Below are 24,929 nucleotides of genomic sequence, written 5' to 3'. Positions count from 1 at the left end.
GGCCCGGAAGGGAGTGGTATCCGCCCAGCTGTTTCGTTTGCATTTGATCTAAGGTTTAGTGCTTTGAAGAGACGAGAACACGACGCCCAGAGGCAGAAGGAGTGGGCGAGCGCGACCCCTCTGGACTCTCTTTCCAGGGGTTCGCGAGCCTGCAGCCCCGGCTACTCGATCCTGCCCGCCAAGGACAACCTTCCTTTAGGTCAACGATGGCTGGGACTTGGGAACACGACCCTCCACCTACAACGTCCTTTCCCCTGGAGGTTTAAAGATATTCCAACCGGATCTGGAGGCGAGCCTTTCGGCGAAGGAAAAAAGGGAGTAGGTAGGAGGAGAGTAAGGCGCAGAAGGGTCACCCAAACAGGCTGCTGGGATTTTTATGCGTAAAAATATGGTCCAAGTCAAGGTGAGTAAATAAGAAACGTCAATCTATTTTGTTTTGACGCATTTAGCATTTTTAGCCTCCAGGAAAAGTAATTTAGAGCCACAGTGTTGGTTCATTTCAGCTGGCTCTTTAAAGTCTATTTTAAGTATCTAATTTATGACCAAAAAAGAGAGAGAAAAAAATGGCACTGCTCACCGTTTAAACGTCTGTCTCCAGAGACGAGGGCTGTGGGAAGCGTTGTTAACCTTACGCTCGGCTTTTCTTAAGTCGGAGCTAATGTCTGTTCGGTGTGTTTGCGTACTTTAAAGATAGTTCCCCAAATAATTCTGGACTTTCTTTGAAGACAATAGCTAGATCGACATCTCTACCCCAACAGACCACACCACACTCGCTCCTGGGAGACAGGAAAGGGTTAAAATGGTGGCGAGGGAGGCAGAATTCCAGCCAGAACGCTGGAGAGGACTCCGGAAATTACAACGTTTTCTTCTTAAAAAAAGAGAGCCGAGTCCCTCAGGTAATCGTCAAATAGTCCCTTTCCCCTTGATATTGAGAAAATGAAAATATTCTAATATTAAAGAAATTAATCAAGGCGGACAGAGTGGTTTGTATTTGGGCAAGTCTTGTGCAGATCTTAAGACGCCCAGTTCTTGCTATTCCAAACACGGTGACAGAGGGACGACCACCAGATGGCGATAGATTACAATTTCTGAAAAGAAAGGAGAGGCCCCTTCGCACTCATACCCTGCCATATTTCACAAAGCAGGGGCCTTTTTTTCATGCTGAAAGATGCTGCCAGAAGTGGCCTGAAATACCCAGAGTCTCTGTCCCTTTGGTGAAAGAGAAGAGGATGCGGAGTATCCGTTTCTTTCCCACACAGCTGCTCCTCAAAGGGAGCCTTAGGATGGGAACTCTTTGATATCAGGCAGTGTTTCACCGCAAAACTGGAGACCAAGGAAATAACAGATCTGAATTGTAATTCTAACAGTTTTTAAGATGTATCTGTTTTAAATTCTTCTCTCCACAAAAACTAAGTCTAAATCAGTCTTTCCAAAAAGAGTGGGATGAAAGAAAGATGATTTCCTACATGAGAGGCTTTGAGTGAAAGAGTATGGAATGGAAGACTAGGTATAGTAATATTTTTGTCCAATTTTTTCAGCGTAAAAGCTCTTGAACTATTTAAAATAACAGGTAGTTAGCCCTTGTTTTCAGACTTAGGTGCCTGGGACTTCTGTTTGTGAGAAGGTTCTTAGTTGTGGAGAATCTGGTAACTTAAACGTCTATTTCAAATCCGATTCCTTCCCTGATCCTACTCAGGGGAGAAAACTGGAAACTTAGGAGGGATTCATCATTGCTGCTCGAGCTCAGTCCTCTTCATGTCAAGAATTACAGGTAAGAGCTCATGGAATTCATTCACACCTGAGGTTCTCACTTGTATCATCTGCAAATCAGTGCCGTGGTTTTTCCCAAAGCAGTTAGTCACCTGGACCCCGTTCTTTCTCTCTTACCTTCAGTTGCAAGGCTGGAGTCCTGTCTTCTTTGCCTTTGGGTGAGTCAGGAATCCTTTAGATCTGCACAATCTGAAATCTCAAGCAGTCCCTAAATATGCAGATTAAATGATAATACCTTCTCACTGGGGCTATAGGCACACTGTCTCAACTTCTTAGCCAGGGACAAGTACGGACAAGCTTCGGAGCATGGGGAGACTTGAACTGGCAAAACTTTTCTCTTCCCTAGCTCAGGACTGTACATTCCACTCCACCCCACCCCACCCTCCTCTGATTCCTAGAGAAAATTTTCTGATGGAATATTTAGACTTACTTGAAAAGGGTGAAAGGAAGCCTGTTTTGTGATGAAGTTCTTACTCTGTTCTTACTCCAGTGACACTCGCCTCCTGTTTCTTGAACATTCTAGGCTTGCTCCCACCTCAGAGACTTTGCAATTACTGTTCCTCTGCTTAAAAAGCTCTTCCCCCAGGTATCTGTAGGATTTGTTACTTCTTGTTCTGGCATTTGTTCAAATGTTCAAATGTTATTTTCTCAGTGAAACTTTCCTTTATCCTTCTATTTAAAATTGCACTTCTCTCCCTGCCATGGTACTCCCCATCCTTTCCCTGTTTTTTTTCCTATAACACTTTTTACCACTTGACATACTATATATTTTACTTATTTATTGCTTTTTTCTTCCCACTAAAATGTAAGCTCCATGAGGGCAGGTATCTTTTTAAAAAAAAAAACAAAAAACAAAAAAACACCAAGATATTCCCAGAACAGAATGGTTCCCAGAACACTATAACCACTCAATGCATATTTTGCTGGTTTTTATTTTGTGCAGTTGAATAGACAATGTATTCCTAAAATCTTCAGGTGGTCATCTGGAAGGCAGCTGGCAACTGCAGAATGAGTGTGGCAGTCGTTTCTTTCTTCTCTACATCTGGATTCAGATGAGTTGAGAAAACATAAAGAAGAAATAAGTCCCAAAAAGAGCCACCGAGGAGAACTCAACTAGCCTATGAAGGAGTAGCCAGTTACACTAGTATTCAAATCATTGCTCTAATAGGTTATAAAAGATCTCACTTTAGGAAGTTTTAGTTTGAGACAAGTTTCAGACTCTTTCAACTCCATTTAGTACATATGGTTTTTAATATTTTTCCTCGTGGTTTCCTTCATTGGTGGATTGCAAACTAAGAGAAGATAGCTTTAGGATGATGATGTTATCTGCTGATTCAAGTGTTCTGCGCCATCTTTGCTTGAGTTCTGATGCCAACAGGAAGAAGCTGGATTTGGTACCCATTATGATAAGGAGGAGATTTTCCTCCTAATACACTGTCTGGTGGTAGACAGGGAACTGTGAAATTTACCATCTTTGCAGGATGCTCACCTTCAAATAATCATTTTTATGAAAACACATTTAGAATAATTTTTATTAGAGATGAATGTACTTAGGGACCTGATGGCATGAAACACCAAAAGCCTTGTTCCAGAGTAGAAGAGGAGGAAAGCTAAAGTATTAAAAAAGAGGGAAAAGAGCTCATGAAAGTTAATCAACTATTAAAAAAATATTTTTACAGTTATGCAACAATAGGAACTACATAAATTTTAAGAAAACAGGGACTTTTGAGGGGTTATTGGTGGTGGATTGCAATTATCCCTACTTAAATTTTCCAATTAGGCATAAGGGTAGGCAAGTTTGTGAGTGGACTAACTGGTTAATCTTCCATGAAGATCAGCAAGTTTCTGTCTCAGATGACATTTCTTTTCTGAACATAATGACCTATTTATTTATTAGTATTCATCCTCATTAGAAGCTTCCAGCACACCAAAAAGGGAACTAAGGCCTGCTAAAAATGCCTCACATACCACAGGCACTCCACAAATACTGTGTTTTGTTTCTTCCATTCTAAGTGTTAACTTTCCTGTACCTCAGGTCACTTTTACCTTAACTCTCAAAGTTTGCTTCTTTAAAAAATACATAACTTTTCCTTTAAAGTAATATATCATTGTTAAAGAAAGTATATGACTTTATAATAAAGAAAAATGAAATAACCTCATCATCCAAACACAACCATGGTTAACCTTTTTATTAAGTGTGAGGTATATATGGCTTATAGTCTTAGAGGACATTATTGGTATCATCATGCTTGCTATGCTGTGGCAGATACATTGGGTAGGACTTTCTCAGCTGCAAGTAATAGGAAATCTGAAACAGGCTTAAATAGTAAGAAAATTTGTTGTATTACATAGGATATTCAGAGATAGGATAGGTACTAAACCAGAGTTGGTTGAGTCAGTAAAAAACGTCAACAAAGACCAGACTCTTATTTTTCTCTCTGCTCTGCTGTCTTTAGCACTGGCTTCAGCATATGGCCTCCTCATGGTTCTAAGATGGCTGTGAGTAGCCATGAGGGCTACACACTTTCTCATCCACATCTAACTCCTGCTCATATTTTATTGGCTGAGATTGGCTGATTCTGTCTATGTCTGGTAATAACTAGTAGCAAAGGGATATTGGTCAGAGGGTACGAAGTTTCAAATATGCAAGGTGAATAAGTTCTGGAAATCAGCATGGTGATAGTTAATACTACTTACTATATACTTGAAATTTGTTAAGAGGATACATCTTAAATTAAGTCTCAACACATGCACACACACACACACACACACACTGGTAACTATGTAGAGGTGATGGATATGTTAATCAACTTGATTGTGGTGACCATTTCACAATGTATATCAAATCATCAAGCTACATGTCTTAAATATATATAAAAATATGATTTTTATATGCCAATGATATCTCAATAGAGCTGTTAAAAAAAAAAAAAAAACACCACCACCTAGAGGCCAGCTGGGTGGCGTAGTGGTTAAATTTGTGGGCTACACTTCGGCAGCCCAGGATTCACAGATTCAGATCCTGGGCATGGATCTAAACACCATTCATCAAGCCATGCTGTGGTAGCGTTCCCACAGACAAAATAGAGGAAGACTGGTATAGATGTTAGCTCAGCGACAATCTTCCTCAAGCAAAAAGAGGAAGATTGGCAAGAGATGTTAGCTCAAGGCCAATCTTCCTCACCAAACAAAACCCCAAAAAACAAAAAACACCTATTAGCAAGGAGGATGGGAGTACCAAGATTAGCTTACACTTATCATCTAGGTCACAATGGGATGTAGGAAAATCAATCACAATGTCTGCTATAGGCTGTCTCCCGGTTCAAAGGTACATTTTGAATAAGGCTATGCAAGCCAACTTCATCTCCCAGTGCGTCACTTCACAAGCCTCTCCAAGCTCTGTACACTTCCCTCACCCCATTACAACTCATATCCCATGGCAGCTGGGGAGTTTATTAGGAAGGCCAATCAGACAGACCTTTGCCCTCCTTAGTCTGGCCTTGGTGGCCTCATCTTACCTGCCTCTTGTGAACTCTCAATACCTCATGATACAGGACACTTGCCCAGAAATGCTAAACATTTCCAAGAGATCTAGGCTTTCCTTCACATCTGGCATCATGAGTTCTGTTCATGTGCCTCCCCTTGTCCAACATCAATATTTCAGCCAAAAAACAAAGTTACATAGATCTTACATGTCAACCAGGGTAAAGTTAAAGGGAAAAAACACACCTCAATTAGAGAGAATGCAGGTTATCACACTGTTTAATATATAAGGAAATGTGGAATAACTGAAGACTATACTCTAAGGACTAATACTGGAGAACAAAGGAGAGGCAACACTGACTCCATACTTGGACTCCTGGGGTAGCAGTCCAAATGGAACCAACTACCACACACTAAGGTTATGTTATATACATTTTGTAAGGTTATTAGATAGACTTTACTTCACAAATTATCCCCCTTTCTTCAATCTGTTTCTCTCTACTGTTCTCTTAGAGGAGAAAGGACGTGGTGAAAGGCAGAGCGTTAGAATAAAATGACCTAGATTTGGGATACCGCACACTCTTTCTTTCCAACCTGGGCCCAGTAGAATGGCTGTTGCAAGGGGTGGCAAGAAGAAGGGCCATTCTGCCTTCAACGAGCTAGTGACGACAGAATACACCATCAATATTCACAAGCCATCCATGGAGTGGGCTTCAAGAAGTGTGCCCCTCGGGTGCTCACAGAGATTTAGAAATTTGCTATAAAGGAGATGGGAACTCTGGATGTGTGCATTGCCACCAGGCTCAACAAAGCTGCCTGGGCCAAAGGAATGAGGAATGTCTCATACAGTATCCGTATATGCTTATCAAGAAAACGTACTGAGGATGAAGACTCACCAGACAAGCGTTGGTTACTTATGTACCTGTCACCATAAAAAATCTACAGTCAATGTGGATGAGAACTGACCATAGATTATCAAGTAAAGTTATAAAACCACCACCAAAAAAAAAAAAAAAGACCTAGATTTGAATCTGCCAATTCCCAGGTATGGGATCTTTAGAAAGTTACTCAATCTCTCTAGGCCTCAGTTTCTTCATTTGTAAACAGGGATAATAATGTCTACCCCATTATGTTATGAAAACGAAAAACATTAACATATGGAACGCTTAGTGCAGTGCCTAACACAAAATACACTATCAGCACATCTAATTATCATCCTTCCTACTAAATATGCTCATCTTAAAAAATTTTAAAATAATACTCCTTTTGCCTTGTGTCTTTCAACAATACTTCATCTTTTTTCTTTACTTCATACTCAAACTCCTTGTTCTCCTTTTCCTTACCTCCAGTGCATTCAAACTCACTGGAATATGGCTCTCCCCTACTAACTCAACAGATTCTCCTCTCCCTAATGCCACCAACTGCCTCTTTGTTGCTATCCAATCAGTCTTTTAAGTTCTTATCTTCTTGTCCTCTCTATAACTTATGATAAAGCAGATTTTTCCAGACCTACCTACCAACTGTTTTCTGAGTTTCTGCAATGTATTCAATATCGGGACACTTTTGGCAGCAGGTAAAAGAAATCTCAATCCAAACCAGTTTGCACAATAAGAAAGTTTCTCTCACAATAACACTAAGCTCAAACAGAGGGCTGGCTGGCTTCCAGAGCAGTTGATTCCATGGCTGAATATCACCAAGAACCTAGGCTCTTTTTGCTCTACCATCCACAGCATCAGCTTCATCCTAAGATTAGTTCCTCTCATGATCATAAAATGGCTGCCAGCAGTAAGCAGGGCAGCATGCTTCCTGGTTCCTAACCAGAGGAATGGAGGAACCTCTCCTCCCAATCATGAAATAAAATCCTTGGTCTGATTGGGCCAATGTAGGTCACATGTCCACATTTGGAAAAATAACAATCACCAGAGAAATGCCATGTACTGATTGGCTGTGGGTGTCTTTCCTGAGTCCCATGGCTATGCGTGGGGAGTGAATATTTGATCAGAATCAGGGCTCTCTTAGCAAAGAACCAGGGAGGGATAAACTCTGAGTAGGCAACCAATGGTATCCACTGTATTTGCTTTCCTGATTTTCCTCTTGGCTGTTCTTCTCAGTCTTGTTTGTGCCTTTTTCTTTCTTGGACTACCACTTAAATGTTCTTAAATGTATTATTTAAGATAATTCTATGTTCAGTCCTCTTCTGTTCAGACTACACTTTTTCTGTGGGCCACCACTGCTTATCTTTGATTATCTCTAATCAAAGAGATATCTCTGTTATGTGTTATCTAATTGAGTCTAAACTGATAACTCCTAATTAAGGTATGTATTTCCAGCCAAAGTGTCTCTTCATATCCATGAAGCTCCATACCATGAGTTCCAAAAACATTAACACTTACCCAATCCTTCCTGTGGTAGGCAGAATGCGTCCCCCTACTCCCAAAGATGTCTATGTCTTAATCCCCAGAACCCATAAATATATTAGGTTACATTGCAAAGGGTAATTAAGATTGCAGACGGAATTAAGGTTGTTAATCAGCTGAGTTTAAGATAGGGAAAATGATACTGGATTATCCAGATGGGCCCAAAGTCAATTACAAGTGCCTTGAAAGGTGGAAGAGGGAGGCAGGGTGTTGAGAGTTTAGCTAAACTATTCCATAATGTTGCTGCCTTGGCATCCATTTTGTGTGGCTAAGCAGCCTACAGGGGCCTTGAACTGACACTAGCCTCTCCCTCAAGTGAATGTCCTAGACAAAAGCCCACGCACCAGAGATAAGAGCCCACAGAGTCCCAAGTAAGTTCCTGATGTGACTTCCCTAATGCCCCTGATGATAAATAGTCCCTCTTGCTTCCCAGTTCCTTCCCCTTGTGTGCTCCTGAGATAAGACCCCCATGGAATTTACCAAACTCTGCTCTTTTTGGTTTGACTAATCTGGCCTCAGCCTGGGAACCCCAAAGCAATCACTCATGGACTCGAACAAAGACATGTATCCCAGGTCCTGCCGCACACTCTGCCTGCACCTTGACCTCCCCATGTGGGCCCTCCAAGGCGGGCATTGTACCTCCTCCAGGACCTGTGAGTAATAAACTTCTCCATTTTACTTTCCTTGGTGGTCTTTGTTGAACCATGGCTCACCATCTGACCATCCAAAGTTCCACTTAAGTGTTAATTTAACAAAAATCACAAACAGGGGAGAGAGAACTTGAGCGATGGCAATGTGAGGAGGTCTCAGTCAGACATTGCTGGTTTTTAAGATGGAGGAATGGAGCCACCAGCCAATGAATGCAGGCAGGCTCTAGAAGCTGGAAAAGGCAAGGAAACAGACTCTCTCCTAGAGCCTCCAGAAAGGATGCAGCCTCGCTGACACCTTGATTTGGGCCGAGTGAGACTCATTTTGGATGTCTGACCTCCAGAACTGTAAGATAGTAAATGTGTGTTGTTTTAAGCCACTAAGTTTGTTCTAACTTGTAACAGCAGTCATAGAAAACTAATATTTCCCATGCTCAATTTATATAAGTGAACTGCCATCTTCTCCAGCAAATCCGCTTTTCTTTCTGTGTTCCTTTTTTGGAGGAGAGCACCACCAAACACTCAGTTATCTAATTGGAAGTCATCCTTGACCTCTACCTCTCCCCGACATTTAACTCATCACCAATTCCTGTCCATTCTTTCTACCTCTCATCTCCTCCCTTCCATTACGTCTCCCTGCTATTACCTCTTTTCAGGCTACAATTCTGAACTGCTAGAATTAACTATGTAACAGTGGAGTTTTGTATTCCACTCTAGTCTGTCCTCTACACTTTCAGATATATATTTTTTAAATTGAGATCCATAGGAAGAAAGACGTTTCACATCAAGATCTAGGACACATACACACTCTTGAACCAAAAGTTTCACAAAACCGTAATTCCAATACTCATTTGCAATTTGCTATTTTCTATTCTATGTATTTAATTTAAAAAAACTCCAGCTATTAGTGACTCACTACAATGATTTCATAACTGACCAAAGGATCATGACCTGTAGTTTGAGACATTTTTCTACCTGGCTACTAGAATGCTCTTTCTGAAATACAATCATTATTTTCCTTAAAATCCTCCAATGGCTTCCCACTACTTTAAGGACCAAGTTCTAACGTTAACGCGGCTTATGAGATCCTCCATTACCGAGCCCTTTTATCATGGTAGTTTCATCCATCTCGTCTCTAACTGGTTCATTTTCATTTTGAATCCAACCTTACCTACTTACTTGCTGGACTTAGAATGTATTTACTGATAGAACGTTCTTCGGCACATCCTCTTCTTGTAGCTATTTCTTATTCGTTCTACCTTCTCAACTTAGACTTCCCTTCCCTCTCAAGGCTTTCCCTGGATGCCTGGCCTGGGTGAGGTGCCCCTGCTGTGTGCTCCCGTAGCACCCTGGACTTCCTCAATGGTGGTGTTTATTAGCCTGTATTTCAACTGCAACAGTGCTGTTTAAGAATAGGGACTGGGTTTTGTTCCCCATAGTATACCTAGGAGGCCTTCAGGAAATATTTCAGTATTTATTGAATAAATAAATGAAACTATTTCAGTGCGTTCCCATCTTAAATCCATTGAGTAAACATTCTCACACATTCCCATGTTGTTGGATATTTGGGTTCTTTCACACAAGTGTAACGTGTTATAAAGTTTTGAAGATGGCACACGTCTGGAACTGAACACTTTACATAGACACAACTTGCTTGCTGATTCATCACACGGTTTCTAGAGTTTAGCTACGTGTGAAGCAATGGAATGCTGAGTTCAAGATTCACTAGATCTCATACTGGGACATAACCTAGCATCTCTAAGTCTAAATTTCCTCATCTAAATTCTAATACTCCAGTTAACTTTAACCCTTGGATATCCCTAAGCATCCCAAATTCCATTCACGTAACTGACAGGGATAAGCATGCTCTTGGCACTAGTGTGAGAAGCCAGTGGGTTAAGTGATATAAAAATACTTTGCAGATTATTTCTTAGCTATTACTACTACAGACACACATGCCTATGTTAGGTTATGCCAACACTCTAAGTGTCATTGACTAAGGAGTGCAAGTAGTATGAAGAATATAGATAGAAGGGGACTGATCATCCTGCATGAGCAAACCCTGCAAATTCTTAGATTTAGGTATAACATAGCCTATGAGACCATGGCTATTTATTCAGAGAGCTTTGTCCTCAGAACTTTCCTGTTCCTTTAAAAGAGAACAAAAATCTCACCAGTGTAACTTATTTAGTCTGCAATATCAGTTTTAGGTTATTTTATGGACTTCTTATGGGAAGGGGAGCTCCATAATCAGGTAAGTGTCATCAGATTGAAACATGGTGGTTTTCCTGTGGTGGGGAGGAATAACAAACCCTCAAATGAAAAGAACAAGCCATTCCTGAGGTCTGAGTCAGCCAGCCCTCCCATGCCATCTGACTATTTATGTAACTAGAGGATTTCAGTCACTCCTATGAAATGGTGCAGAATTTTTTCCTCTGAACATTAGCAGGCTACAAAATGCCCAAAGAACAAACTATGTTGCAAGCATTTTTGGGTATGACATGATACTGCGCTCATATAAGAATAAAAATTAAAAATCCCTATCCCTGGGTCCGGCCCCGTGGCTGGATGGTTGAGTTCGCACGCTCTCCTTCGGCAGTCCAGGGTTTTGCCAGTTCGGGTCCTGGGTGCGGACATGGCGCCACTCATTGGGCCATGCTGGGGCAGTGTCCCACATAAAATAGAGGAAGATTGGCACAGATGTTAGGTCAGCGACAATCTTCCTCAAGTAAAAAGAGGAAGATGGGCTCAGATGTTAGTTCAGGGCCAATCTTCCTCTCACACACACACAAAAGTAAATAAATTAAAAAACATGGGGCTGGCCTGGTGGCTCAGCAGTTAAGTTCGCACGTTCCACTTCTCGACCGCCCGGGGTTCACCGGTTTGTATCCCAGGTGCAGACATGGCACTGCTTGGCAAAAGCCGTGCTGTGGTAGGCGTCCCATGTATAAAGTAGAGGAAGATGGGAATGGATGTTGGCTCAGGGCCAGTCTTCCTCAGCAAAAAGAGGAGGATTGGCAGTAGTTAGCTCAGGGCTAATCTTCCTCAAAACAAAAACAAAAACAAAAAAAGAACATAAACATTTTCATTAACTTTCACTACATTCACTCATTCACTAGTATATATATCCTGTTACTTGTGAGGCACTTGTCCATTTCTAGGGACAGAATGGTGAAAAAGATAAAGTCCTGGGGTCAGCCGCGTAGTGTAGTGGTTAAGTTTGTGCACTCCACTTCAGCAGCCTGGGGTTCGCCAGTTCAGATCCCAGGCATGGACCTACTCACTGCTTATCAAGCCATGCTGTGGGAGGCGTCTTGGTAGAGGAAGATGGACGCAGATGTTAGCTTAGGGACAATTTTCCTCAGCAAAAAGAGGAGGATTGGCAGCGGATGTTAGTTCAGGCTAATCTTCCTCCCCAAAAAAAAGATAAAGTCCTGCTTCATGGAGGTTACATTTTCTGACAGAAAGGGAGAAGATGAAAAGAACACATAAATAAGAATTTCAGGTACTGATACATGCTATAAAGAACACAAAACCGATGACGTTAAAGTGCCTGAAGCGGTAGTCAAGGGAGGGTCTAAGAGTATGGATTCTGGAGCCATAATATCCACTAACAAATCCAGGCTCTACCAATCAATAGGTATATGATGCTGGGCAAACTACTCACCTTCTCTGTGCCTCAGTCTTATCTGTCAAATGGGAATACTACTGGTACTTAGCCCATGGGTCTGTTGGATTAAGTAAATTGATGTGTGTAGAACAGTACCTGCCACACAGTTAGTACTATGTAAGTGTTTTTAATTACTATTTTCCTCTCTGAGTAACTCATATTGAACTAAGACCTAAATATTAAGAAGGAACTCAAACAAATACAGATAAATTAAAAGAACTCTGTACCAAATAAAGAACAATTAGACTAAAATGCAGCTCCCTTCTTTATGTTTCCATCATATACAGAAATGAAAATACATGAAGATTAAACCACAGTGGCCGCTTTCGTCACTCGTCTTCACACTCGTCGGAGCTTTCTTCACTCAGATCCTCACTGCTCTCCCCTTCACTCTCACCGCTACTGTCTTCTTCACTATCTTCATCATCTTCCTCAAGAGTTTGAGTTTTCTCTACCACAGAAAGGAAGAGAATTGTTTAAAATGTTTCTTAATATTTCCTCTCTTTGAAAAATCATAATTCTCCTTGTTTCTCCCTCCACCAAGAAATAGACATTTTTGGAACGTGAGAACTGAGCTGAACTTTGCTAACTGTAAGTAGAGTCAAAATAGTAATACAAAGAAGAATATATTCTTACGGGCAGAAAGATGTTTGGGGATTTAAAATAAATTTAACACATAGGTCTATAACCATTGTGAACACAATTCTTACTTAAATAGAATAAGAGTGAGTAAGACTTAGGGTAATTTAGAGAATACTGGCTTTCCTTGGAGTTGTGGGATAATCCCTTTAATACATGGGGCAATTAGCATATTGTCTTCCCTGTGAAGACTCTGTCCGTGCCTGATTGCCTGCTGCCCAGGGAGCCTGCTCTGCTTGGGCAGTTCCACTCCACAGAGGAAAGGGAGTCATCTGGACCGTCCAGAGGACAAGCTGGTTTTATTAAACCATCCAAGACAACCATTTGGACTTTTCTTTTCTTTTTTTTTTAAATTATTTTATTGAGGTCACATTGGCTTACAACATTGTGTAAATTTCAGGTGTACACTATATTGCAGCTTCTGTATAGACTGCATCGCATTTACCATCGATAAGTCTAGTTTTTATCTGTCATTATACGGATATACCCATTTACTCCTTTTGCCCTCCCTGCACCCCCCGTCCCCTCTAGCAGCCACCAATCTGTTATCCTTATCTATGTTTGTTTATGCCTTTTCTTAACCACTTCCGGAGGATGTACTTCACCAATCTGCTGGGATAACGAGTTTTTAAATAGTGACTGCTCATAGCTCTATGAGAAAGAAGGAACTTCAATTTTTAGATTTACCCATCAGCAACATTTCTTCAATAAGTGAGAAAAACTCCTTGGCCTCAGGATTTTCTGGCTCATAGATTAGAACTGAAAATGGACAACAGGATGTGTGTTATTAATGTTCAAAGTGTTTTAGTAAACAGGCTCTTCAGAATGAGATTGAAACTGTCAATCAGAGTAAGTGAAAATGCAGAAAGCGATAAACACCAACAATTATACCACTGGTATATCTAAGTGTAAATACAGAAGAGGCTCTACTTATCTTAGGTGCTTTGTAAAAGAGATAATCCTCTTTCTATTTTCTACTTCCTGTCCAAAGAATGCAATCTCCATCACTATGAGGCTGCCTTAAGAGGCCTGTAGCCAAAGTGTTTCTTGACTATAATTATTCCCCAAACAAGGTACAAATCTTGAAAATACAGAGACTTCAGTAATGAGAGGACTGTGTGCCTAGAGGTCTACTAACCCCTCATCTCATCTCACCCACCCAATGTCTACGTGGCATCTTTTACTAAAGGCCTCATCCGAACGCAAAGGAACGGAGCTGTTTTGTTTTTGTTTTTGTTTCATGCAAGCTCTTCTATAGTAGAGATGTCATTTTTAAAAACTCATCCTTGAAATAGAGAAAACTGATGTTTCCTCTTTCTCATCATCAGGAAACTTTTACCTTAGTTCACATCCCAGTCATCACCTGCTTAACAGTGTCCTGCCGTCTTCAGCAGACCCACTATTTTTAGCACTATTTATTCCTTTTTTGCTCACCCTTTATGTGAATATGTCATCTTTCCTTTGGGCCATACCAATAGATTTTTTTTTTTTAGGCTTGTTGGGATGTTACCATTGTCCTAGAGGCCAGAAAGATTTACACCTTTTGCTTCAGAGTTTTTTAAACTATTTTATTTATTCTTTCAGATCTCACTCTACAGATTTCTCTCTGTCTTCTTCCTACCTGCCTTGAGGAGTATTCATAATCCTGCACCATCCATTTAAGATTGTGATGCCTGTGCAATATCCTGATGGCCCCTAGGGGGCACTGAAACATCAAGTGTGCTATTCACCTGGCTAAGCATGAGAGAGAGAACTTGTGGATGGTTCAACTCGGCCCTATTGGTTCACAGGACCTCACCCCATATGGCTTTCATCCTGACACACCAAACCAGTGTCTTTATTTCCTAATCTACTAATATAACAATTTACCATCAATCTGGGTTAGCATGACTGCACCTGGCTCAAAAGCTGCTTTCAAGGATCTTATAGGTATTTATACAGCTTTTAAGGTTTCTAATAAAAATAACTTTCTATACATTTTAACTTGGACTAAAATATGCTTATCATTAGCAATCTAAATCTTTCTTTGAGGCTAAGCGTCTTTCTAGAGCAGGGTTTTTCCAACTGCTCCTTGAGATACTAGTTTCTTAAGACGTTAATACATATTTGGGAAACTAGGTTAAATTAAGTTAATTAGGTAAAGCTTACAGTAAGGAGCAATTGCAGGACTTTTTACAGAACCATTAATATGCTCACAATTATTATGAATCTTATAGAGAAGAGAATGTGGTTTTCCCAATTTATTATTTCCATGGAACCTTTTTTGGTGGAAAACATATTAAGAAATCTTGAACTAATACTCCTTGGAACACAGTTTAGAAAATTTCATGTTGGAATTAGGATTATCCCATGAGATTGGAGTATGGGAACAGCTACTCTCACGGTTTAACAAAAACTGCTGGCAATTGTCAATTTTCAGAGTCGGGGTACGGTATCTGTTTTGAGACTTAGCCCAGCAATATCCATTCTAGGTGATAAATCAAAAATTCTTACTCTTTGACAGGCTAGTAGGGTTTTCAAAAAGGTAAGAGAAGCTTTTAGCACATGCAGTTGGTATCCTCGGGGTTGTTTCCCAACCTGGGCCCATACGCAGGGCCCAGTGTGGCCCGAGAAAAGCTGGTCAGATGTAAATCCTGGTTCTGCCACTGTCTAGCTGGGTCATCTGGGGAAAGTATTTACTGTCTCTGCACCTCAGTTCCCTTAACTGTAATAACACTATTGACCACATCAGGGTGTTCTGATGAATCAATGAGATAATGTAAGTAAAGTAGTTAGTCTAGTTCTCGGTGCACGGTGAGTGCTGAATAAATGTTCATTAATATCTGTTTTCCTGGAATAGTTCTGGGCCTAGAGACAGGCTTCTTCCTTCCTAAGCATTCAGTGGTTGCTCTCTTCTGGCTGAAGGGCTGAGGTGGGGAACAGAGGGGTTCTGCTGCTGGCGGGGCTCTAAGTCTCTCAGACTGGGGGCTGTTCTAGGGTAGACACAACACTGGTCTTGTGCACTGTTGCACCTCTAGGAGAGCGCCTGGCACAGAGCTGGAGCCCCAGCATAACATCTGGTACATAGCTGGTGCTCAGTATGAATTTGTTGGAAGGAAGGAAGGGACTGAGTTTTCAGACAGATATAACCACATTAAGATAGACCAGTTTGAACTTTTTCATCCCCCTTGACCTGGCACTCAATGTATGTTTACTGGTTTGAGTTAGGTCAATAAGTATACTGCACGGCTAACAGCCAAAAGTGACTAAGAGATGTGGTGATATCAGTACATATACTGCGTAAGCTTCAGCCAGAGGCTTTCCAAAATGATTGATGAATGGGGAATTTATATATAAGTTTTCCCACAATTAGGCTCCACAAGAAACTCAGAGAATAGGGAGCCAGAGCTACAGAATCACTTCCACCCTGGCCCCACAGAGAGAAAGGTGGAGTGGGAGAAGGAGGCTTGGGTTCCAGCTCTGGTTGTGTCACTATCTCCCTGGGTGGGGCTGAGCAAGCTGCTTAACCTCTCGGCTTCAGTTTCATTATTTACAAAAATAGAGAATTGGACATGGTTCTCTCTAAGGATTTCTTCTGATTGGAAATTCTATGTTTGTGTGCCACCAAAAATAATTTCGATCAAAATATTTTATTTGATGGCTTTAAAGGTCAAAAGTGCTTGAAAGGATTAAACAAGGCAAAGTATTTACCTTGGATATAAAATAGGTAGTTTTAAAGCATTCAAGGAACCCATTTTAAAACCCAGCCAATGATTCGAGAACTACTGTATCCACGGTGGAGACCCTGTACGCGGCAAGGGGCAGACCCCCACAGTCCCTACAGCATTTACGCCAAGGACTGCTAACTGAAGTCTAACACTAGTTAGTATTTTGAGTCCTATTATCAATAAAGTTTCATTGTAAAGTTGCCATTTTCTCTTTTAAAATAACTATGAGTAACGTATTAGAGAAAAACACAGGCAAAACAGTTGAAAAGACTGCGGATTTCAACAGAGAGCTGGAATCTTTCAAAATCATTAAATGGACTTTCTGAAATTGGAAAATACAATCTTTGAAATTAAGAACTCACTGGGTAGTTTTATCTACAAATTGTACACAACAGAAGATAAGTTAACTCAAAAACAGGTTGATAGAAAATATCCAAACAGGAGAGAAATAAAAAGAAATGGAAAAAACAGAGATGAGTATAAGATACATGTGGGACACCATGAAAATAAGTCTAATTTATGTCTAATTGGAGACCCAGGAAGAGAAGAGAGAATAGGGCAGAAGTGATATTTGAAAGGAAATGGTTAAGAAGTTTTCAAAGTTGATGAAAACATCAACTCACAGATTTAAGAAACTCAGCAAACCTGCCAAACCTCCCTTTGTATAAATACAAAGAAAATCACAACTAGTTTGAACATCAAGTCAAACCACTAATAACCAAAGATAAGAAGAAAATCAAAGCAGATCATATTATTCCTCTGCTCAAAAGTGTCCAGTGGCTTCCCACCTCACTCAGAGAAAAAGCCAAGGGCCTTAAATTGTGAAAAGGTGCCCTGCCACCTGCACAAGCCCCAGCCCGTAACCTCTCTGATCTCATCTACACACTTCCCCTTGCTCCTTCTGCTCCAGTTACACTGTCCTCCTTGCTGTTCCTCGTCAGGCGCACTCGCGTCTCAGCACATTTGCTGTTAGTCCTGCCTGGAACACACTTCTTCAGATATCCACATGACTGATTTCCTCAACTCCTTCAAGTCTCTGCTCAAGTCTGTCAGTGAAGCCTTCCTGCACCATCCTATCGAAACCTACTCTGCCTCCTCCCAGGACTTTCTAGTCCTTCCTCCCTACTTTATTCTTCGCCACAGCACTTATTTATGACACCATAGTTACATATGAGTTTATCATCTGTCTGAACACTAGATACAAATATGGAGTTGTTATCTGTCTTGTTGACTGCTGTATTTCCAATGCCTAGAACAGTGCCTGGCACATGTAGGCACTTAGCTATTTGGGGAATAACTGCATATCAAGTAAGGCTTGCTGCGCTACCTGACACTTCTTTGGAAGTAAAGGCATAAAGTTACTAATCCATTATTATGAAGGTAAGGATTTTGACTTATTTTCCAGTGGTGGTGATTAGTCTCTGTTAGTTTATCCCACTCAAAGTCATTCCAGAAGTCTAAATTAGTCCTTATACCAATCAACCTGATTTACTATCAAGGAATCATTGAGATACTATCAGAGCATTCACTAGACTTGCGATAATCAAACCATCTTACATATTATGGAATGTATGTAGAATTAAAGAGAAGATTGGAAAACGGAAAAGTAGTTTGTACTTACTCATCTGACATAATTTTTTTGCCAAATGGTAGTCTTGGCTCATTTCTGCTCTCAGGAACTGGAAAACATTAAGAAATTCTTCAGATAAGTAGTTTCAGAGGGAATTTAAATGTCAATTATAAACTCCCTAGAAAATATTTCGTTCATGATCAACTATTTTGCTTTTAACATTTACATGTTTTTCCAGGAGTGAGTGTGTAATCAATCAATTAATTAAGAATATTTAAGGATTTCTCATGGCAAGGCAACACAGAATAAGTATGATACGTCTGCTTTGCTGCAGCCACACTATATATGTAGTACTGAACAATTTGAGAATACATAGCTTGGTTCAACTGGTAGAGATAGTGAAGACACTAATCACCTTAATGCCCCTTTGGTTCAGATACACCTTTTATTTGTGACCTTAGGCCATAAGTACATGACAATACTTAGCAGGAAAATGTAGACTTACAATTATGTGTATTCAATATTTTCCAGTATTGTTCTTATGCCAGCCAGTCTTGCCTTTACTATTTTTATTAAATTTTTCTTGTTACAAAGTAATACACATTTTTGTATGTAGGAAATTTAAAAGCTCAATAAACCCATTCTGTCCCTAATTAAAAACCATCTATATTTCTACTATCCAGAGATGTTTATTTTTAACATCTTCAAGTATGTTTAGTGTTTTTTTCCCCATAAATGAACACATTTACCAAAACTAGGATTATTCAGTAACTTTTAGAAAATAAACCACACATCATGATGATTTTCTCCCCATGGAGTTAAACATTCTTATATATTTTTTACTTGGGCTATAATTTAATAACTAACCTTCTATTATTAAATTTAGACTGTTTCCACTAAAATAACCCTACACTTGGATGATTGTTTTTGCTTGTGTGTGACATATTCTGAGCCATATGCAGGTAGACCAGGTTTACTCTGCAAGAGATGGGGCATTGAGTGATATATAAAAGACACTTCTCACACGTTTCCAGATCTTTCATAAATACTCAGGTGCCATTTTAAGAAGCAATTCTCTACCAGTTTTCTCTGTTTCTCCCATGAGCACTGGGATTACATATATTTTTCTAATATAAATAGAACTCTTCTGGAGATTTTTCTATAAGCCATTAATTCATCACAATTCTCATTTATTCACATATTAAAATGCTTGTTGACTCATGAAATAGAATTCTCTTATATTTTAAAAATCTCTTCTTGTTTAAGGTTAAGACACGTTCATTTTCATCCCTTTTTGGGTTTTTCTTCCATTTTAATTTTGATATGTAGTGGTTTATCTATGTCATTCTCCAAATATCCAGCACTTGAATTGATATATTAATTTGGTTTTTAGTTTGAATTATTAGTTTCTTTCTTTTTCTTATTTTCCTTATGTTTATTTTGTTCTTTTTCTACCTTCTTGTATTAATATGTAGTTCATTTATTGTCATTCTTCCTGGAATCATCATCATCATCATCATCATCATCATCATCATCAAAGCATTTGAAACTTTATGATCTTTTCAAAAGTTTTAGTATTTACGGTTGTGGCTATCCTTGTTTTCTAAATAGTTTGTAAGTTTAGTTATGAGTTTTTCTTTTTTGGTGAGGAAGATTGGTTCTGAGCTAACACCTGTGCCAATCGTCCTCTATTTTGTATGTGGGATGCCACCACAGCACGGTTTGACAAGTGGTGTGTAGGTCCATGCCTGGGATCCGAACTGGCAAACCCAAGGCCGCTGAAGCAGAGTGCATGAACTTAACCACTACGCCACTGGGCTGGCCCCAGGATTTTTATTTTTAATTCAGATGTCATTTAGAAGAATATCTTTCAGTTTTAAGTATTTTAAATTTGTTATTATAGTTATTTTTGTTATCAATGCCTAGTTTAATTGATCACAGTCAGAGAATGTGGCCAGTATAATACGCAGTTATAGTCTATATTTTAAAAATCTTCATGGAAAATTTAAATATACACAGAATTAGAGAAAATAGTAAAAGAAATAACACGTCCCCAATTCTCACCTTCAAAAATTAACACTGTGCCAATCTGGTTTTATCAATATCACCACACACTCTTTTCCTCCCTCTGCCTAGATTATTTTAAAGCAGTTTATAGATATCATCTCAGTTCACTTTAAAAACCCAATCACAGTATTGCTATCACATCTAACAAAATTAACAAGAATTTCTTACTGTCAACTAATATCTAGTCTATTTAATAAAGCATTATATTAATACTAGCCTCAGAAAATGAAAAGGAGCATGGAATCAATTTCAAAGGCTCCTTTGCATTGACCTATTTTGTTGTTGTTTTAATGTAAAATATATTTTCCTTTAACAGTTCAAAAAGCAGTGAAATTAAGAAATTCACGCAATGAACATTTCTCTTTTGTGAGAATTACTTAAGACCGCCAAATTAAGCTGAAGACAGGTTTAAAAAAAGATCCTATATTAAATTATTTGTGACATTCAAAAAGAGAAATGCTTAACAACTAAACTCAAAACATGAATTTAGATGGAATCCTGACCAGAAAAAAATACAGTTATAAAAGCCATTTTAAAGACAGATTTGGAAATCTCAATTTGAATATAATGTATTTTATTACAAAATTATTAATTTTCTTAGATGTGACAAGGATATGATGTTACATTGAAGAATGAACTTATTCTCAGGAGACCCATGCTCGAGTATTTAGGGGTGAAGTTTTATGACGTCTGCAACTTACTTTCAAATGTTTCTGCCAAAAATATATATCTAGGTTTTATCTATAGCTTATCTATCAAAAGAGAGAGAGAAAGCAAATGTAATACAATGTTAAAAAGTGGTGAATCTAGGTAAAGTATATACATGTGTTCATTGTTATACTCTTTCAACTTTTTTATAGGTTTGAAATGTTCAAAATAAAAAGTTGGGAAAATTAAAAAGGGACGCATTCTGAAAACAAAAGATCTTATGCATAGGCACAGTACAAGATAGGAAAATAAGCAATCTCACACTGTCTGAATACTTATATGAAAAGGAATTAATGGATTACCTTTATAATTAAATGTCAAAAACAAAGAGAGAAGAAATAAAATGAGCAACTCCAGACAGTTTGGTTATGGCAAACAGGGTCTCCGAAGGCTCCACAATTCATGAACGATTTAGATGTCCAGTCAAAAGGACGTTTGTCAAGTGAAATCTTTCCAACACTTCACATCAATTTTTCCCCCTTATTAAAAGCACCTTATAATATTAAGGAAGTTTCAAATTTTCCTAAATATGTTTTATTATAGGAGGAAAACCTAATAAATATGTCTGATTTCCTTATATGATTCCATGGCTGGCATATGGGTTAAATTATCTAAGGAGGCAAGCACGTTAGCATTTTCCTTGTGCTAAAATTTGAATTGAGGCTTCTACCTATGATGGAGTTAACAGAGATCAAATTTACTCTGCTCTCCTTAAAAAAACAGAAAACACAAATAACAAACAGACAAAATAAGTGAAACAACAGTTTTCAGACACTGGACAACAGACATTACAGGACAGTGATCTCTGAGAAAAGGGAACCAAGATGGGTCCTATAATTGTCTCAGTTTACTGATTTTAGGCTGTTTCCAGGTGCTACCATGGGTAGGGAGAATCCAAGCGAGATGAGTGATCTCTCTGAGTTGAAATAACACAGTTTGGTGTTCAGAGAGGCCAATGGGGCTATAATTTTCAAAAGAGGAGTGAGCTTCACAAAGAGAGCTCCTGCAATCTGCAGAGCTGTCTCCTTGAGTCTTTGGCTGGTACTTATCTGCATATATAGAACGAAGAAACTATCTGAGGATAGAGAATGAATCACTGGAATGAGCAGGTGGAACAATCACTGGACCTCACACAGGGCTGAGATGAGCTCACATTCTCTCCAGCCAGAGTGGAAGATCCTGATCCTGCTAATACGTGGAGCATTGGGAAGAGTCCTCACAAGGTATTGCCTTAGCAGTGTCTCTATTCTATAAAGGTTGCCCTGGACTCTCCCAACAAAGCCTAAAAGCAAGACTCAAAAAGAGAAAATTGCTTCCAAGTTACTCAACTGTGTCCCAGATCAAAGTCCCAAAACATTTTTTTTTAAAAAAACAAAAGTTTGCACCCAAGAACATAAAATTTACAATGTCTAGGATTCAGTAAAAAATTACCAAGCATGCAAAGATGCAGGAAAATATGACCCATAAGCAGGAAAACAACTTAATCAATAAAAACTGACCTAGAATTGACAAAGATGATAGCATAGCAGACAAGCTATTATAAACACATGCCATATTCTCAAAAGTAGAGAAAAATATGAACACGATGTGGAGAGAAATGATAGATATAAAAATATTTAAGTAAAACTTCTAGAGATGATAAATAGAATATTGCAAATGAGTCTACACAGAGAGAGAGAGAGAAAAAGAGAGGGAGGGAAGATGGGATTAACAGCAGATTGTAACAGCAAAGAAAAGACCATGAACTTGATGACACAGCAACAGAAATTTCTAAAGTGAAATATATAGAGAAAATAAAAAAAAAAGAACATCAGTGATCTTTGGGACAATATTGGGTGATCTAACATACATGTTAATTGTAGCCTAGATGAAGAGAGAGAGGGCAGAGATCAGAAAAAAATATTTGAAGACTTAAAAATTGAACATTTTTCCAAACCTAGTGCAAACTATAAACTCATAGATCCAAGAATCTCAATGAACAGAAGAAATATGAAGAAAACCACATCGTGGCACATCATAACCAAATTGCCAAAAATAGTAATACAGATGAAAAATGTTTAAAAGACAGACAAAAAGACATATAAATGACGTCTAAAGATAAGACGAATAAAGATAAGATGATGAATAAATATAAGATGATGAATAAAGATAAGAATAACAGCAGACGTTTTGTCTAAAACTAAGCAAACTATTAGACAATGGAGCAATCTTTCAAAGCACAGAAAAAACCTGGTAACCTAGAATTCTTCAGGTAACGTACCCTTTAAAACTGAAGGTGAAATTAACACTTTTTCAGACAGAAAAAAGCTGAGAGAATTCAATGCCAGCAGAACTGCATTACAAGAAATACTAGAGGAAGTTTTTCAGGTAAAAGGAAATACTATCAGGTAGAAATTTGGATCTACATGAAGCTCTGAAGAACAGAAGAAACGTGTACCAAAAAAGATACTTTCCAATTTTAAAAAAATCTCTTTAAAAGAAAATTGGCCATTTAAAACAAAAATAATAATGTATCCTGGGGCTTATATGCAGAAGTAAATGTATGACAACAATAATACAAAGGAAGAGAAGGGAGAAATGAAAATGTACTGTTATGAAGTTCTTACAATATACATGAAGACAAAAAGTTGTGCAATATTAATTAAAGGTAGACTGTGATACCAATACAAGTGAGGTAAAATTGCCTTGTTATTCATAGAATTATCAGTAAATGTTTATGTGCAATTTTTGCATGTGACATTTCAGGCTTCAACGCCTTTGCACTGCTATTTCCTATGCCAGGAATGCCTTCTCCATTTGTTTACCAGATTTTTTAAATCTTCAAGGCTATACACTATTTAGTTATTTTAGTATTTTTAAGTTTCTTAAATTATCCAAGTAAAACTTACTTCTGCCATTAACTCTAATGGGGCATGAGTATCCTTATTAGAGGTACTGTCTTCGTCATTATCTTCATCATTGGTATCATCTTCACCATCATCATCTGTTGATTCGGACAACTTATCATCAATATCTTGAAGGCAATATTCACTAATTTTCTCCTGCTCTGCAATGACTGCATCTTTGCCAACCCCACCTAAAACAGAATATACATAATTTAATCAATAAATATTGAAAAATTCAAATATTTAAAATGGTTATTCCTAAATTATAATGTAGTAAGTGTACATGTTTACTACATGGCTTCCTGTTCTGGAGTTTATTTTTTTTTCATGACTAAACAGCACTGCAATAAATTTAACCCAATTTCCATTTCCAAAAAAGGTAATAAAACTGCCAAGTGAAAGATGAAAAAGCCCAAACCAATTAATATTGAGCTGATGTCAGTGTTAATTGTTTAGTGCATGAAATTTTAATAAACGGAAAAAAGTTTTGTTTGTAGAATATAATAATTTCAAGAAAAAAGAAATTAATGCTATTCTATCTCCAGAAATATATTTCCTCAATTGTTCTAATGAGAAGGTAAATACTAAATAAAGAGCTTGGAGAGGAAAAGTAAGACTGCAGAGGCTGAGAAGCAAATAAGTTGTCTTAGGCAGATCGTGTCAATCCTTGGATATCTGAGAATAAAGTTCTCTCTCTCTCAACACACACAGACACAGATTTAGGAAGAGACACATGTGAAGTATTCTATCAATGACCAGAGGTTACATAACATTCTTAACGATTCTTCTTAATGTCAAGCCACAGTACCTACGACTAAACACAGATGACTGAAAAATAAAAAATAAGCATTACTAACTACTCGTTCAGTGCGCAGCACTATGCTGAGACCCAGGAACACAAACATGAACAGTCCTTGACCTCAGGGTGCTCGCTCACACTCCAATGGGGAGTCAGAAACATAAGGGATAATGATAAAACAGTATGAAAGTACAGTGATAAAGATGAGTACAAGGTAAATGGGAGCACAGAGGAGGGCCCCAACTTGGTCTGGAGGGCGTTCAGGAATTGCCAATCTGAGTGGATCAGTTTTTCCAAGGGGAGGGGACAGCATGAGCCAATGCAGAAATAAGAATGTGTGTGGAGCTACAAGCACTTTGATGCTGCTTAAGGGCAAAGGTTGAGGCTGAAATGGTGACAGACGCGGCTGGAGGGGCAGGCAGGGACTAGCGGGATAATGGAGGGTCTTGCTGGCCAGCAGCCTTGGAGTTAGGACTTAATCCTAAGAAAGAAGGGACTACTAACGAAAGATTTTAAGGAGGGAAATAAGTATGATCAATTCTGCATTTCTGAAGGAACACTTGGATA

General features: G+C 38.8%; 2 protein-coding genes, 1 long non-coding RNA gene and 1 pseudogene across 11 annotated transcripts in view; 2 read left to right on the top strand and 2 right to left on the bottom strand.

Moving 5' to 3' along the window:
• GAD1 (glutamate decarboxylase 1) overlaps nt 1–801 on the bottom strand; it is a 42,958-nt gene extending 42,157 nt beyond the window's left edge. The window contains exon 1 of the mRNA XM_070581542.1: nt 578–801. The gene's annotated coding sequence lies outside the window, so the exon portion shown is untranslated. The remainder of the gene's footprint in view (nt 1–577) is intronic.
• Nucleotides 58–17,939, top strand: LOC139076810 (uncharacterized). The gene is made up of 3 exons (XR_011528793.1): nt 58–403; nt 12,275–12,578; nt 14,211–17,939. It is a non-coding gene; the product is annotated as an uncharacterized lncRNA (long non-coding RNA).
• LOC103567787 (large ribosomal subunit protein eL31-like) lies at nt 5,784–6,276 on the top strand (annotated as a pseudogene).
• ERICH2 (glutamate rich 2) overlaps nt 12,240–24,929 on the bottom strand; it is a 28,526-nt gene continuing 15,836 nt past the window's right edge. For 8 of the 9 annotated variants that reach the window (XM_070581544.1, XM_070581548.1, XM_070581546.1 and 5 more), the window contains 4 exons: nt 23,567–23,754; nt 17,955–18,012; nt 13,314–13,385; nt 12,240–12,438 (listed from right to left, as the gene is read on the bottom strand). In XM_070581544.1, the coding sequence (XP_070437645.1) occupies nt 12,317–12,438; nt 13,314–13,385; nt 17,955–18,012; nt 23,567–23,754 (440 nt within the window). In that variant the 3' untranslated portion in view covers nt 12,240–12,316. The remainder of the gene's footprint in view (nt 12,439–13,313; nt 13,386–17,954; nt 18,013–23,566; nt 23,755–24,929) is intronic. The other variant, XM_070581549.1, reaches the window with a different exon arrangement.

Source organism: Equus przewalskii, chromosome 17 (genome assembly GCF_037783145.1).
Source record: "Equus przewalskii isolate Varuska chromosome 17, EquPr2, whole genome shotgun sequence".
In the NCBI taxonomy this organism is placed as follows: Eukaryota; Metazoa; Chordata; class Mammalia; order Perissodactyla; family Equidae; genus Equus; species Equus przewalskii.
Note: the sequence above shows the minus strand (reverse complement) of the source record. Positions and strands in the feature narration are given on the sequence as shown.